Here is a 15846-nt window from a genome sequence, read left to right on the forward strand (position 1 = left end):
GATTCATGATTTCAACTGGCTGAGAAAAGACGTCAGTCTCATCCTGACACGTTAACTCTCAAAGGCCATAATTTGTATGTGTGTGTGCAAGAGTGTGATGAGTGTCTTGATTATTGTTCAACATTTTATAATCACATTCTCTCATCCCCTGACCTAACCAAATAGAGAATAAAAGGGATCTCTAAGGTCAGGGCGTGACAGTACCCCCCCCCAAAGGTGCGGACTCCGGCCGCAAAACCTGACTCATTAGGGGAGGGTCCGGGTGGGTATCTAGCTTCGGTGGCGGCTCCGGTGCGGGACGTAGACCCCGCTCCGCTCGCGGATCCACCATCTTCGGTGGTGCCTCTGGTGCGGGGATCGTCGCCGGAAGCTCCGGACCGTGGATCGTCGCCGGAGGACCCAGACCATGGATCGTCGTCGGACACTCCGGACCGTGAATCGTCGCCGGAAGCTCCGGACCGTGGGTCGTCGCCGGAGGAACGAGACCATGGGTCGTCGTCGGAGACTCGACTGCCAACCGTCGCTGGAGACTCTGGACTGCTGACCGTCGCTGGAGACTCTGGACTGCCGACCGTCGCTGGAGACTCTGGACTGCCGACCGTCGCTGAAGACTCTGGACTGCCGACCGTCGCTGGAGACTCTGGACTGCCGACCGTCGCTGGAGACTCTGGACTGCCGACCGTCGCTGAAGACTCTGGACTGCCGACCGTCGCTGGAGACTCTGGACTGCCGACCGTCGCTGGAGGCTCTGGACTGCAGACCGTCGCTGGAGACTCTGGACTGCACTGTCGCTGGAGGCTCTGTGCCATGGATCATCACTGGAGGCTTCAGGCCATGGATCATCACTGGAGGCGTCGGGCCATGGATCATCACTGGAGGCTTCGTGCCATAGATCATCACTGGAGGCTTTGGGCCATGGGAACATCACTGGAGGCTTCATGCCATGGATCATCACTGGAGGCTTCGGGCCATGGATCATTACCGGAGGCTTCGGGCCATGGATCATCACTGGAGCCCGGCAAGTGCGTGGCACTGGCACAGGACGCACTGGGCTGTGAAGGCACACTGGTGACACAGTGCGTAGAGCCGGCGCAGGATATACTGGGCCGTGGAGGTGCACTGGAGGTCTGGAGCGTAAAGCTGGCACAACCCGTCCTGGCTGGATGCTCCCTTTAGCCCGGCAAGTACGGGGCGTCGGCACAGGACGCACTGGGCTGTGAAGGCGCACTGGCGACACAGTGCGTATCACCGCATAACAGGGTGCCTGAACGGTCCCACGCTCCTTAAAGCGAGTGCGGGGAGTTGGCTGTGGTCTGAAAAAACTATTTGGGGCTGCCTCTCGGGCTTCCGTCGTGGTTGTGACCTTCGGAGTCGCCGTTGATCTTCCCTCGCTGCCTCCGTCTGCTCCCATGGAAGGCGATCCATACCTACCCGGATCTCTTCCCACGTCCAGGATCCCTTACCGTCCAAGACATCCTCCCATGTCCACGATGTCTGCTCCTCCTGGCCACGCTGCTTGGTCCGTTTGTGGTGGGATCTTCTGTCACGCTCGTGGATTGACGGATCGGACCAAGGTGCAGCGTGGTAGGCGAACATATTACTTTATTCAATGAACACCGACAAAACAACAAAATGCACACGAACGTAAAGTCTGCAGGCTACAAAGCTACTACACAAAACCAAGATCCCACAAACTAAGGTGGGAAAAAGGCTGCCTAAGTATGATTCCTAATCAGAGACAACAATAGACAGCTGCCTCTGATTGGGAACCATACCCGGCCAACAAAGAAATAGAAAAAATAGAATGCCCACCCAAATCACACCCTGACCTAACCAAATAGAGAATAAAAGGGATCTCTAAGGTCAGGGCGTGACACACCCTGATCTGTTTCACCTGTCTTTGTGATTGTCTCCACCCCCCTCCAGGGGTCGCCCATCTTCCCCATTATCCCCAGTGTATTTATACCTGTGTTCTCTGTTTGTCTGTTGCCAGTTCGTTTTGTTTCGTCAAACCTACCAGCATTTTTCCCCTTGCTCCTGTCTTTCTCAAGTTCCTGTTTTCTAGTTTTCCCAGTTTTGACCATTCTGCGTGCCCTGACCCCAAGCCTGCCTGCCGTTCTGTACCTTTTAGACTCTGATCTGGATTACTGACCTCTGCCTGCCCTTGACCTGTCGTTTGCCTGGCCCCTGTTTTTGAAATAAACTTTTGTTACTTCGACACTGTCTGCATCTGGGTCTTCTCCTGAAACGTGATAGTACGAACTGGCCAAGACTGACCCAGCAGACTCGGACCAGCTCCGCAACGCCATCTCCTTCCAAGGAGCCACCATTGGAAGGCACGAGGAGTTGCTTTGTGGTCTCATGGAAGGGTTCCAGACCTTGGCCGAACGCCATGACCAAGCGTTTAACACATTGCTGGAGCAATTCCATTGGTTGTCTGTTAGGCAGCCTACCACGACAGTAACCTCCCAGCCCCTCAGTAACCTGGCTGTTTCCCGAGAACCCCGCTTACATCCCCCGGAACGCTTCGCTGGAGAGTCAGGAACCTGTCGGGCATTTCTCGCTCAGTGTTCGCTCATCATCGAGCTGCAGCCCTCCTCCTTCCCCTTGTACCACTCTAAGATAGCATACCTCATCACGCTGATGTCCGGGAGGGCTCTCGCCTGGGCTACGCGAGTGTGGGAACAACAGTCGGCCATATGCTTCAGTCTGGAGGAATTCATGCAGGAGGTAAAGAAGGTTTTCGATGCTCCATTGTCCAGGAGAGAGGCTGCCCGGAAGTTACTCCAGCTTCGGCAAGAATCCCGCAGTGTGGCTGACTATGCAGTGGATTTCCGCACGTTGGCAGCTTAGTGTGCCTGCAACCCGGAAGCGCTGTTCGACACGATGCAACTAGGCAGAGCTAGGCTGTCTCCAGCCGAATGGCAATACAGGCTTCACACGAAGAGTTGCCTGTATTGCGGGACTACTGGTCATTTTGTGTCCACCTGTCCACTAAAAGACCAGGCTCACCGGTAGGAGCGAGTACTCTGGTGGGCCATATGGATAACTTTTCCTCTCCCCTTACTCGCACCCCTTTTCATGCCATCTTGCTGTAGGGGAACCAGTCGAAATCTCTCCAGGTACTCATCGACTCTGGGGCCGATGAGAGCTTTATGGACGCTACCCTGGTGTCCGAGCTGGGCATCCCAACTTTAGAGCGCTGGATGGGCGATCTATAGGCCGGGTCACCCACAATACCACCCACATCAACCTACGAGAATCAGGGAACCACAGCGAGACAATCCAATTCCTGCTAGTTAAGTCTCCTCAGGTTCCCGTGGTATTGGGTTTCTCTTGGCTCCAGTGACACAACCCCTTTATTGACTTGTCTACTGGTGCCATCATGGGCTGGAGCCCATTCTGCCACGCTCATTGCCTGAAGCCAGCGCAGCCTGCCAAGGGACGTCTTCCTGGGGGCTCGGAAGTTGCCTCTAACCTCTCCGCCATTCCCGCAGAGTACCAGGACCTCCGGGAGGTGTTCAGTAAGGCCCGGGCCACTTCGCTTCTGCCGCACCGACCCTACCACTGCGGAATCAACCTTCTTTACAAACAATAGTACGCAAGTATAAACACCATGGGACCACGCAGCCATCATACCGCTCAGGAAGGAGACGCGTTCTGTCTCCTAGAGATGAACGTACTTTGGTGCAAAAAGTGCAAATCAATCCCAGAACAACAGCAAAGGACCTTGTGAAGATGCTGGAGTAAACAGCTACAAAAGTATCTATATCCATAGTAAAACGAGTCCTATATTGACATAACGTGAAAGGCCGCTCAGCAAGGAAGAAGCCACTGCTCCAAAACCGCCATAAAAAAGCCATACTACGGTTTGCAACTGCACATGGGGACAAAGATCTTACTTTTTGGAGAAATGTCCTCTGGTCTGATGAAACAAAAATAGAACTGTTTGGCCATAATGACCATCGTTATGTTTGGAGGAAAAAGGGTAAGGCTTGCAAGCTGAAGAACACCATCCCAACCGTGAAGCACGGGGGTGGCAGCATCATGCTGTGGGGGTGCTTTGCTGCAGGAGGGACTGGTGCACTTCACAAAATAGATGGCATCATGAGGAAGGAAAATGATGTGGATATATTGAAGCAACATCTCAAGACATCAGTCAGGAAGTTAAAGCTTGGTCACAAATGGGTCTTCCAAATGGACAATGACCCCAAGCATACTTCCAAAGTTGTGGCAAAATGGCTTAAGGACAACAAAGTCAAGGTATTGGAGTGGCCATCACAAAGCCCTGACCTCAATCCTATAGAACATTTGTGGGCAGAACTGAAAAAGCGTGTGCGAGCAAGGAGGCCTACAAACCTGACTCAGTTACACCAGCTCTGTCAGGAGGAATGGGACAAAATTCACCCAACTTATTGTGGGAAGCTTGTGGAAGGCTACCCGAAACGTTTGACCCAAGTTAAACAATTTAAAGGCAATGCTACCAAATACTAATTGAGTGTATGTAAACTTCTGACCCACTGGGAATGTGATGAAAGAAATAAAAGCTGAAATAAATCATTCTCTCACTATTATTCTGACATTTCACATTCTTAAAATAAAGTGGGGATCCTAACTGACCTAAGACAGGGAATTCTTACTAGGATTAAATGTCAGGAATTGTGAAAAACTGAGTTTAAATGTATTTGGCTAAGGTGTATGTAAACTTCCGACTTCAACTGTACCTGCACGTACCCTCCACTACACCACTGTTAGGATGAGAGGAAGAGATAGAGAGAAACAGACAGACAGACAACAGGAAAGAGAAAGAAGGAGAGGAAGGTAGGCAGTTGTAGTAGCTGATTAATCCTGGGGTGGTATTGGAGATGTGGAGGCAGACTGGGAGAGAGAGAGAGAGAGAGCAGAGTGACAGTAATAAAGTGAACCTGCCTCCCATTCATCTCCCTCACCCCATCTCGCTGTCAAGGCCCTGCACCAGGGTTCTTCAATTCCGGTCCTGGAGGGCCGAAACACTTCTGTTTTTTATTTCTACCTGGTAGTTAATTGCACTCACCTGGGGCCTCATGTATCAATCTTGCGTACGCACGAAAACATGGCGTACGCCAGCTTTCACGTTCACGGTCAGATGTACTAACAGTGAAATTAACGTAAGAATGTGCGTTCTTCCACGTAAACTTCAGGCCTGGCGTACGTACATTTTTGTGATGTTTGTCCGTTGGCGACTCATAGAGGCAATAAAGTGAAGTGGCAAACATTACACTACGAACTGTTCTATCGCACCTGCCAGATATTGCTTATAATTTGTAATTGATAAATGATTTGCCATATTATTGTCACACGAGTCTTATTAGAATATTCTATTAATTATGCAATTAAGTAAGAACATATATAAAGGATGTGAAAATTGATACAACCCGTCTAGCAATGGCAGCTTTGGCTTTATTAGAAGACATTTTCAATGGACAAATCCGGAGAGAACGAGTTTTTAGGGACCACGGTGATTTTCTGGCCCACGACGATGACTGGCTCATCAGCCGTTTCAGATTTCCAAGGGCTATACTCTTGGAGCTCTGCGCTGAGTTGGGTCCGAATTTGGAAAGAGAGACAGTGAGGAGCCACGCATTACCCGTTCCTTTACAGGTGCTTACTACACTTGGTTTCCTAGCAACCGGTTCTTTCCAAAGAGAACTGGCAGACCGCTCAGGAATAAGCCAGTCGTGTTTGAGCCGTGCAATGCCACCTGTATGGGACGGCATCATCCGCTTGTCTACCAGGTATATAACGTTCCCATACGATGCAGGTGACCAGCCAAACATCAAAGCGCAATTTGCAGCGATAGCCGGTTTTCCTAATGTAATCGGAGCGATCGACTGCACACATATTGCTATAAAGGCGCCATCTGAAGACGAATTTGCATATGTGAATCGGAAACATTTCCATTCAATAAATGTGCAGATTATATGTGATGCACAAATGCGCCTAACAAATATTGTGGCAAGGTGGCCTGGGTCAACCCATGATTCATATATCCTTACAAACAGCATGGTTGGGATGAGACTCCAAGCTGGCAGGGTGCGCGATGGGTGGCTACTTGGTAAGTTATGCATTTAAATGTATGGTTCTATCTAAAAGTAAAATGTTTGTGTCTGTAATTATTATTACTGCCCATCAGGAGACAGTGGTTATCCACTAAAGACGTGGCTGTTAACCCCCCTCACCAACCCACAAACTGACCGAGAGCGCAGATACAATGATGCCCATTCCCGCACTCGGTCAGTTGTGGGAGCGGGCGATTGGGCAGCTGAAATGTCGGTGGCGCTGCCTTGACAGGACCGGGGGATGCTGTTATACCGCCCTGACAAGGTTTGCCGCATCATACTGGCCTGTGGAGTGCTGCACAATGTCGCGCACAGGCATGGCATACCCCTTGGTGAGGTGGGGGCACCGCCAGATGACCCTGACCCAGGACCAGTATATGTGCAGCACAATCAACAAGCCATTCAGGCCGGTCAACGTGTAATTGCGACAATATAAATGGTACTCAGACACAAAGTTCATTTTTTGACCAATTCTTTTAATGAATGGCTTATTTCTGTGAGTGCGTCAGTGACATTTTTAAGGTGACTGTTCATTTCTTCAATGGCCCTAACAATTTGTTGTTGTGACTCCAGAACAGCATGCGTCAAGACACGGCCAGATGGACGGGCTTCAGCACTGGGGGAACATTAGAGACACGGGAGACGCTGGACTGAATGGGCTCTGGCTGCTCAGGTGGTGCGGACTCTGAGTGCGTGCCAGTGGACGTTCCTGCGGTTCCTAAGTCCAATTAAACACAGGCACATCTTAACAGTAATTTGAGTCTGTTCCTTATTAATGGGTACACGCATTTGCAATAAAAGCAGTGGATACGTGAAATCTCTGGTGTACCTTTTGCTATATTGCATGCATTTTAAAAATTAAACGGTGGCTGGCTATGTATATCAAAGTTAAGGAAATAAATCTGAGTCACCTTGCTGGCAGTCCTGTAGTATATCCGAGTCTCCTACATCAGCGGATACGATTCCAGAGATTAACGTGTCTCCTACAATAGAGGCAACTCTCTGATCAAAGGGTGCAAGTTCATCGGTCCCTGTACCACCGCCTGTTCTGCCCACACTTTGTCGGTGCGCAGCAGTTCTCCGCTTAACTTCCACCTTTATGTCTGACCATTTCTTCTTCAGTTCATTTACGGTGCGACTCTCAGATCCCACCGCGTTGACGGCATCAGACAAACTCGCCCACTCTTTTTTCTTTCTTTTGTTATTAATTCCAGAGGACAGATTTCCAAATAAAATATTTTTTCTTGTTTCTACCTCTGATAGTAGCACCTCTAATTCGTTTTCAGTGAAATTTCGTTTCTTGCTTGCTTTAGCCATGTTCTTGCAGGTTTCTTTTGCCAAATTGGACTAATTACCATATTTAAATTGATTTAATTGAGGGAGGAGACAGGGTGTGGTGTGGTGCTCGTGCATGTGCGCTCAATTTCGCGTTGATTGGGATGTACAAAGAGAATGTATGTGGAATGCTGCGTACGCAGAGATTCATACATCAGATTTTTTTGGTGCGTACGCACATTTATGGCTTTGTCCGTACGCAATGTTTTAGTATGAATTCAACGCAAGTCTTTGTACATGAGGCCCCTGGTGTCCCAGGTCTGAATTAGCCCCTGATTAGAAGGAGAGGATGAAAAACAGAGGTGTTTTCGGCCCTCCAGGACCGGAATTGAAGAACCCTGCCCTACACCCACTGACTAATGCCAGCTCTGCACGCAGGCACAGACAGGAGTGCCACACACTGCATTACCACACAAACAACGGCTTGGGTTGCCCTACAGTATAACCTGTCTTGTTGGTGCCCAGACTCATTCTATTGACCTGAGAGTTTTCTGATCTCTAGACTATAGATAATGTTGTGTACAAACCTCCTAGTGGTTTTCTACTGCATGTACTGTAGCCTAAATTTAAAAAACACAATGGTGGCCAAAATGAGTTGTGAAGGTGATTTTATTTTCCTTTTTCAAAATGTGCATAATTTTGGCCTCTTTTCAAGGCTGAAGATTACAAGAGTTGTACAGGCTAATTCCTTTCTCTTTTATTTGATATTGTTTGGTTCATTTCAGAGTCTTTTCTAGGCTGAATATTACATCAGGTGGTTTCCTTTCCTTTTTCATATTTTGGTTCATTTTGGCCTCTGTTCAAGGCTGTGGTTGTTGTTCCATGAACATCAGTATTTCCATTTCCTGAACCCCCCCCCCTGACTGGCAGTGGTAAGCTGGCTGTGGTAATGATATGCACATCCCACTGTGCCCCCATTAACCTGTCCTTAGCTATTTCAGGTCACTGGCTTTTCATTGATTTGACACTGGGGGAGAATACTTTCCCTGTAATAGGGTTATGTCAGGGTTGTTACCTTTTCCCATTACACTTTACCTTTAGAGCTAGAACTGCTGTAATTAATGGCAATCAGGCCTGGTAGCTAATGTAATGTTCGTTGAGGGATGAAGCTCAGAAGCTGAATATTCATGCTTTTGTTCATGTTCACTGCGTTTTAAAAACCAAACCTTCACTGCAACATGACCTCTGGTGCATGACATGGGGTCTTTCAATTCCAGACGCATAAATTAAATTTATAGAACCAGTTGTGAATTTGAAAACTGGTTTGTAACCGCTCTGTGATGGTCGGACTAAAACAACAAGGCTACAGATGACTCTGCTTTGTGTGTTTCTGTGTTTCAAACACTGGAGCCTTCTCTGAAAACCTACGACCAATTGTCTTAAATTACTTTGCGAGAGACATGGCGCTGACTTGATCGAGGACTTCCCATGTTATTTAAATCATTAGGAACTTTAATTGCACCCAGGTAAAATTAAGACATAACTAATTAATAATGAAACCCGGGCAGGGTTGAAACATTAAAACCTCTTCCTCGCTGTGCCCCACCTGCATGCAATAAATCTGTCTTCATATCAGGCCCCTGACTTTAGCCCGGCCAGACAATAGATTAAACAATGAATGAATGATTTATTAGCTGTCGTTGTCGTGCTATTTAGATGGATGGCTGTACACACGGTGTGGCCTCACTTCCTTGTACTCTGCCTTGTAGGCAAGGGTGTGCGGGAGGGGGGAGAGGTAGGGTTGGGGGGTGGGTTGGGGCTTGGGGGGGTTTGGAGACGTGGCAGGGCGGGGCAGGTCAGGAACACCAGTGGCCAGTGACAGAACCCAGCCTCTTGATCAATGATCCCAGGATTCGGTTGTGTCGTTGTGTGTGTGTGGGTGTGTGTGTGTGTGTGTGTGAGCGCACCCCCACAGCCCAGCTGCATCTGAACTTTAAATAGGTAGTATAGAGGGACAACGAAGGTGTGTGTGTGTGCAGGAGGGAGGATAAGAGAGTGTGAAACAATGAGAGAATGTACTTACTCTCCAACCTCGCCCCCTATATCTCTCTCCAACCCTCTCCCTCCCTCATCCCTCTCTCTCAAATGGGTAATTCTGGCGATGCCCCTGACAGGCCATGGTTTGGATTTTGATTTATGTTCCTGTGAAGCGCAAATCAAAGATTCCATCTAGTGCTGCTTTATGGCAGCTGCTATGATGAATGGTGCAGTCTCTCGGTCAAACCAAGCTGCTGTGTCTTTGCCCCACATTTTAATTGCTAAAGTAGCCAGTCATTGCTCAGCCCTCCTACCCCCTTCTCTTTCTCTTGCTTTTCTCCTCCATTGTCTTTCCCTTATTTATGTGTGATTTTCTGCATTCCCTCGCTTTTATTTGTCACCTTATTTACGGGGTATTTTACTGTTCCTCAATAAGGCTTTCATAAAGTTGGTAGATGAGAAGTTGCCATGATGCCATTTGAAAAATGGACAATCACTATTCCATTTCCATCTTCAACCCTAAGCGGTATAATGTCTAACAGACATCCCTCAGTATTTCCAAACAGCATCTGTCTTCTCCTCTGGCCTACATAATTTTTTCACACCACAAGCGTTGCCGCATGATATACTGCAAACAAGTCTGATGAGGGGGAAAATTCCAGAATCAACATAAAAAGCCACTTTATTTGGGTAGGAAGAATTTGTTGACGTCAGGCTCTGATAGAGTTGATGTTTTCTCACTATTTTTCAAAAGTAAACACATTCTCGGGTACATGACATTACTAAGTAGGTTAAGTATAACCCGAAGCCATCATCCGTCATGATGGGAATGAACATAACATATTCTGCCTTGATGAGAGGTGAAAGTTTTCCACTGTACCAAGATGACATCATATTTTTCACATCTCCTGGGTAGTCCTGGGATTTGAAATTGTCAGATGAATCACAACATGGATTCAATGGGAGCCAGTCACCGCGTAATATTTTCTCTTTGTCAGAGAAAAGAGAGAGGAGTAGGAGATGGAGGGATGCTGAGGCTTTGGACATTATTCTCCAATCATATTCCTCATATACAGCCTCTCTTCCCTCCATCCCCCTATTTAAAACCAAGAGTGGCGGAGTCCACCACGATATGGAGAGCTGTGTGTGGGTGTCTAGGAGGTGACGAGGTCTGTAAGGTCTGGAGTTTGATACTTTGACAAAGAGCACCATTGAGAAAAATGGATAAAGTCAACCTTGCAGAGCCACTGCGAATGCAAAGCCCTCCCTCTAACCCAAGACAAACTCAAACGAGCAAAGAATAGACTGACTGTTCCTGACCCAAGCCATTTATTAACCAGGCAGTACGAAACGATGGCGTTGCAGAGGATTGGACTGCTGATGGTCTGTGTCAGTGTATCAGACCACACAGAAAATGGGACACATTTGAATGGATATTGTTGGGGAAAAGTCCAGATCTGTATGTGATGTCTTGCCAACTCCTAGTGTCATTCATGTTGGCAAGACAGTACAAACAGACCTGGGACCAGGCTAGGGCACTTTATACGTAGGACATGGGAAGCATACATGGATGGGGGATAAGTTGTATTGTATTGTTGTTTGCAGTGATTTGCAGAATGATGCCAGTATTCACCATTCACTTGTAGTCGGTTGAGCCGCCAATCAGGCCTCTCAGGCTGGCGGACCCTGCTGCTGTCGGAGCATGTCAGGCTGACTCAGCCTGTCAGGCCGACCCAGAGTTCACAGATCCCCACTGCCCCAGCATGTGAGCGCCTCCACTTTCACTGTGTAAAATCACATTACCCTAATGAGAAGCCAAATAAAACCATAGTGCTGTGGAATGGCCATAGACGAGTGAGTTGTCAAAACCAGTTATGTTTGCTGCGATAGAGAGAGAGTCATCTTCATGTTATAGTGTCTGGGTGCCAGCGATGAAGCCATCTTGGCTCTAGCTATGTGTCACTATTGTGATTGCTGCTTCTCGGTTAAAGACTGAGGTTTGTGGTTATCAACCATTGCAACTAACTGACTACACAAAATAAAAACAAGGGAGACCATCTTGATGTTGTATCCTATTGTACTGACTGACAAAAGGAGGCCATTTTTATACACAGAGCTCTTTGCCTCTTTGAACCGCCTCTGTTGCTCTAAAGTGAAATCTACATGTGTATGGTGAGGATGATTCAAAGTGCCACTCAGCTGTGTGAGGACAGCCTTCACAAACACACTCGTCACATAGAGATGTTGTTGTCATGCTCCTCATCCTTGTTGTGTGTTAAGTGATGTCTCCAAGCACCATCAAATACATGTAGGTTACACCCACTAACACTCATTTCTACTCCTCCTCTTGTCATAGTTTTCTATCACCATCTTTCCGCTGAGGAGATTGGATATTGTACTAGGATGTGGAACTGAATTCCCATGCGTTCTCACTAGCTTTGTTGTTGTATTTTCCCATATTAGCACAATGTTTTGTTGTTTAACCTCTTTGATGTATGAAGTTATCCAACTAGCTAGCTAGCAGCACCGAAGTAGAAACACATTTGAGCTACGTATTTCAGGTCAAGTGGAAGTGGCTGTACATGAGGCGAATAATGGTTTGTTGAATACTGAATGGCTTTACTCCCTGCTTCTCTGGTCTGACTGACCAGTGGCTGTTTTAAATCCATGTGTTTATACATTTTCAATTCTGGACTATAGTAAAGTACCTGCAGTGGCAGGGAAACTGAGGCTGAGGAAAAGGAGATCTTTGAATGAGCGGGTTTTCTGTAGCCGCTTGGTTGAGTCAACAGTCTAATTGCATGGATAGTGCTCCTGGGGAAATGATATGTCAACACATATAAAGTACAAAATTCAAATATGACTACATTTTTGAGGAAAGACAAAAACCATGGCTCATGGAGGCTTGGATACGTTTCATTTCAGTAAGCTTTCAGTTCCATTCCAATACAGTTATATGGGAAAATAGCAATATTACAGGGCTGGGTTCCACACTGTAAGTTATTTTCTGTCCCTGTTTAGGTGGCTAGTCCATTAAGGCTGTCTCCAGTAGTTACAATGGAGCCAGTGAAGACATGGCAGCCCCATTACAGCTTTAGTCCCTCCATCCCCCCAAATATCTCTTCTCATTACCTGATCGACCTGGAGGGACCGAGGGAGCGCATTCGTTTCCCAAATAGCCTGGCCAGGGCTCCCCGCAGAGTAGTTCAGATAGATTTCCCATTTGAGATCAGAGCACACTGAAGTCAGATTCGATTGCACTAGATAACTAGGAGTTCTTCGGGGCAAACCAACTGTGACTGGGCTGATGTGTAGCTGTCACCGTGCCGTGACATGATATAATATGAAATGATATTGAACAACGTCGGTTTGGCACTAAATTGTTAGCAAGGCTTCTGCTCTGACAGCAGTCAGTTTATGGCTTTAATCCCAAGGTCTTTTAACCTTGCTTGACATAAAATGAGTTTGGCCTTTGGAGAGAGAAAAAATAAATGACAGAGGAAACACTTCATGCCCTTTTTTCCCTTTTGCCTCAACTAAAAACGTTTTTTCTGATCCACTAATGTGTGCTACCAATCAGTGGTTTTGTTTTTGTCTGAGACAAGAAATGAGATTGAGATGTAAATGTAGAGGATTTTTTTTGTGTGTGTGTGTGTGTTTGTGTGTGTGCCTACGTGCATGCATGTGTGCGTGTGCATGTGTATGTGGTGTGTGTGTGTGTGTGTGTACTACACTGTAAAACCTTTCCTGTGGTTTCTACGGTAACTTACAGGCAGCCAGTTGCATGTACGTTATCGTAAAAAAAGTTACAGTATGTTACTGTACTTTATTTTACGGTATCCATTACGGATAATGTAATCTTTTCTGCTGTAATTTATTACAGTAACTTACAGGCATCTGACTGCCTGTAAGTTACCGTAAAACAACAGTACAGTTAAATTAATTGAGAGGAGATGGATTTGTATTTTACATTATTTTACCATAATTGCATGGAATTGGTGCAAGCAGTGCTAGCTAATGGCTGCTAAGGTAATGTATTTACATTTACAGCATATAAATGAATGCCAGTTTGGAAGCCTTTGTCAAGGAAGCTAGAAGTGCAAGTGATATAAAATACCAAATGTTGGTCTTTCATATCACTTGCACTTCTAGAGACCTTAACAAAGGCTTCCAAACCGACAGTGACTAAAGGTCAAAACAGACCAAAAACAGACCATTAAAGGTTTGAGACTTGCTGCCACTCCAATTTATGCCCTATACACATGTAATTGTTGGGGCACTACTACATATCAGTTAAATTGGTACAGTACTCTCACTAACGGGTAGCACAAATTTAGTTATAAGGCACGCCTCAAAATATGTTAATGAGCCAAAAACAACAACACCATGCAATCACTAGTGGTCAAATGGTTTTTGGTGCTCCACAAATACGGTACGGTATTGTATTCTGTGGGATGGAATTACAGTACCATTCAAAATACAACAATTCTTTCCCTGCCAACAACATTTTCCCACAATGCACCATAATGTACAGTATGCTGCAGTATAATGCTTCACATTATTTTACTGTTGATAAATGTAAAAATGTACTGTATAAATCACAGTTTTCCATTACAATGTAATTCAGTGTAATTCATTTTGTAAATGTTGTACACACCTTGTTTGGTTGGTTCACTTCAGACCTTGATGTCTCTCAATCCTATCACTCAGAATTGTTTGAAAAAGTTGCCAGTTGCCAATCCAACAATGATGTGCGGTTACAGTAATGTACTGTTAAACCAAAGTTTCTTTGGAATTTACAGTATCATTTACTGTTTACGCCTAAAATCACCCAGAGTGCATTGCCATTGAGATTCAGATGTAAATGTAGAGGATCTTTATGTGTGTGTGTTTGTGTGTGCGCCTGTGAGCATGCATGCATACGTGCGTGAGCATGTGTATATGCATGTATATGTGGTGCGTGTGTTTATATGTGTGTGTGTGTGTCTACTACACTGTAAAACCTTTCCTGTTGTTTTTATGGTAACTTACAGGCAGACAGTTGCCTGTGAGTTACCGTAAAAAAAGGTACAGTATGTTACCGTGTCGTATTATACAGTATCCAAAACTGTTACTGTAATCTTTTTTACCATTGTTTTTACAGTAACTTACAGGCAACAGTACAGTGAATTACTGTAATCGTATTATGGTAATTATAATTAATTAATGAATTAATGCATGAATGAATGAATTCAATTCATTGAGTGGAGATTGGTTTGTATTTTACAGTATTTTACCATAATTGCATGGGATTGGTGCAAGCAGTGCTAGTGGTTGCATGGTATTGTGGTTTTTGAGAGACACCATTTATGGCAATTTACTGTAAATAATAATATGGTACTTTACTGTTAGTTTTATTGTATAATACTGTCAAAACAAGAATAAAGTTTTACAGTTTACTGTACAGTGTACACCATATGCATGCACAATAGGGAGATCAAGTCAGATCAAGTGTCTCTATCTGAATGTACTGTCAGGACCTCAGAGTGTCACAGAGTGACATTGCACACCACCACCACCCCTAGAGGGTCATGTCTCTCTCCAGCCAGCCCCATCACACTGTGATCCATGATTGATTTGCTATGTAAAGCGTCAATGGAAGCCCCTGAACACAGATCAGACGGAACATTCACCATGACTAATGTCTCAGCCGACAGGGAAAGATAAGAGTCATCTCTCAACTCACCCAAGCCCATTTCTCAGCACTAAAGGATCATAATGGCATGCTCCCGGGTCGTTATTGTGTGAATAATTGAAATGGTGATTTAAGTTATTGGGGGCTGAGGTGAGGTCAGAGTCAGAGTCAATACACCTCAATGAGATATTACTTCATTCTGGAAGACATCTGATGAGGTGGAAATGTATCTAGCAGTGGAGGATCTAGCAGTGGACCATCCTACAGTGAATTTCATAAACAAATCAAATAATGAAACATTAAAAAAAAGTTATCCTTTTTAGATAACACTATAGCAAATATATCACGTCACCAAATAACTGATTGAAACACAGTTTTGCATTGAAGGTCAACAGTAGCCTCAACAGCACCCTCCATGCCATGGTAGCACCATGGTTTAGCCGAAGGACAGCTATTTTCTGACCTCCTCTGGATACATTGACTTCAATACAAAACCTAGGAGGCTCATGGTTCCATAGACTTACACAGTAATTATGATGAATTCCTTAGGACGTCCTCCAACCTATCAGAGCTTTTGTAGTATGATCTAACATGTTGTCCACCCAATCAAAGCATCAGAGAATCAATCTACTACTGAAAGCATAAGCTACAGGTAGCTAGCATTGCAGTGCTTAAATCAAATCAAATCAAATGTTATTTGTTATATGTGTTTAGCAGAAAATATTGCGGGTGTAGCGAAATGCTTGTAGTGTGGTGAGTAGT

At 45.8% G+C, this 15846-nt stretch overlaps 1 protein-coding gene and 1 long non-coding RNA gene across 2 annotated transcripts; one reads left to right on the forward strand and one right to left on the reverse strand.

The window, feature by feature from the left end:
• The first annotated feature begins 5100 nt into the window (after positions 1-5100).
• Positions 5101-6246, forward strand: LOC123491998. Its single transcript, XR_006661575.1, has 2 exons — positions 5101-6094; positions 6173-6246. It is a non-coding gene; the product is annotated as an uncharacterized LOC123491998 (long non-coding RNA).
• Positions 6247-6553: 307 nt separating this feature from the next.
• On the reverse strand, positions 6554-7677 carry LOC123491999 (nuclear apoptosis-inducing factor 1-like). Its single transcript, XM_045223605.1, has 2 exons — positions 7010-7677; positions 6554-6816 (listed from the first exon to the last, which is right to left on the reverse strand). Exons 1-2 carry the CDS (start codon positions 7413-7415, stop codon positions 6683-6685), a joined length of 540 nt encoding a protein of 179 aa, XP_045079540.1. The 5' UTR covers positions 7416-7677; the 3' UTR covers positions 6554-6682.
• Positions 7678-15846: the final 8169 nt, after the last annotated feature.

The sequence above is a fragment of the Coregonus clupeaformis genome, chromosome 11, assembly GCF_020615455.1.
Source record: "Coregonus clupeaformis isolate EN_2021a chromosome 11, ASM2061545v1, whole genome shotgun sequence".
NCBI lineage: Eukaryota > Metazoa > Chordata > Actinopteri > Salmoniformes > Salmonidae > Coregonus > Coregonus clupeaformis.

Coding starts and splice junctions, on each gene's coding strand:
- LOC123491999 (XM_045223605.1), bottom strand. CDS start 7,415: ATGGCTAAAGCAAGCAAGAAACGAAATTTCACTGAAAACGAATTAGAG. Junction 6,817..7,009: donor ACTACAGGACTGCCAGCAAG/GTGACTCAGATT, acceptor AATTGGACTTAG/GAACCGCAGGAACGTCCACT.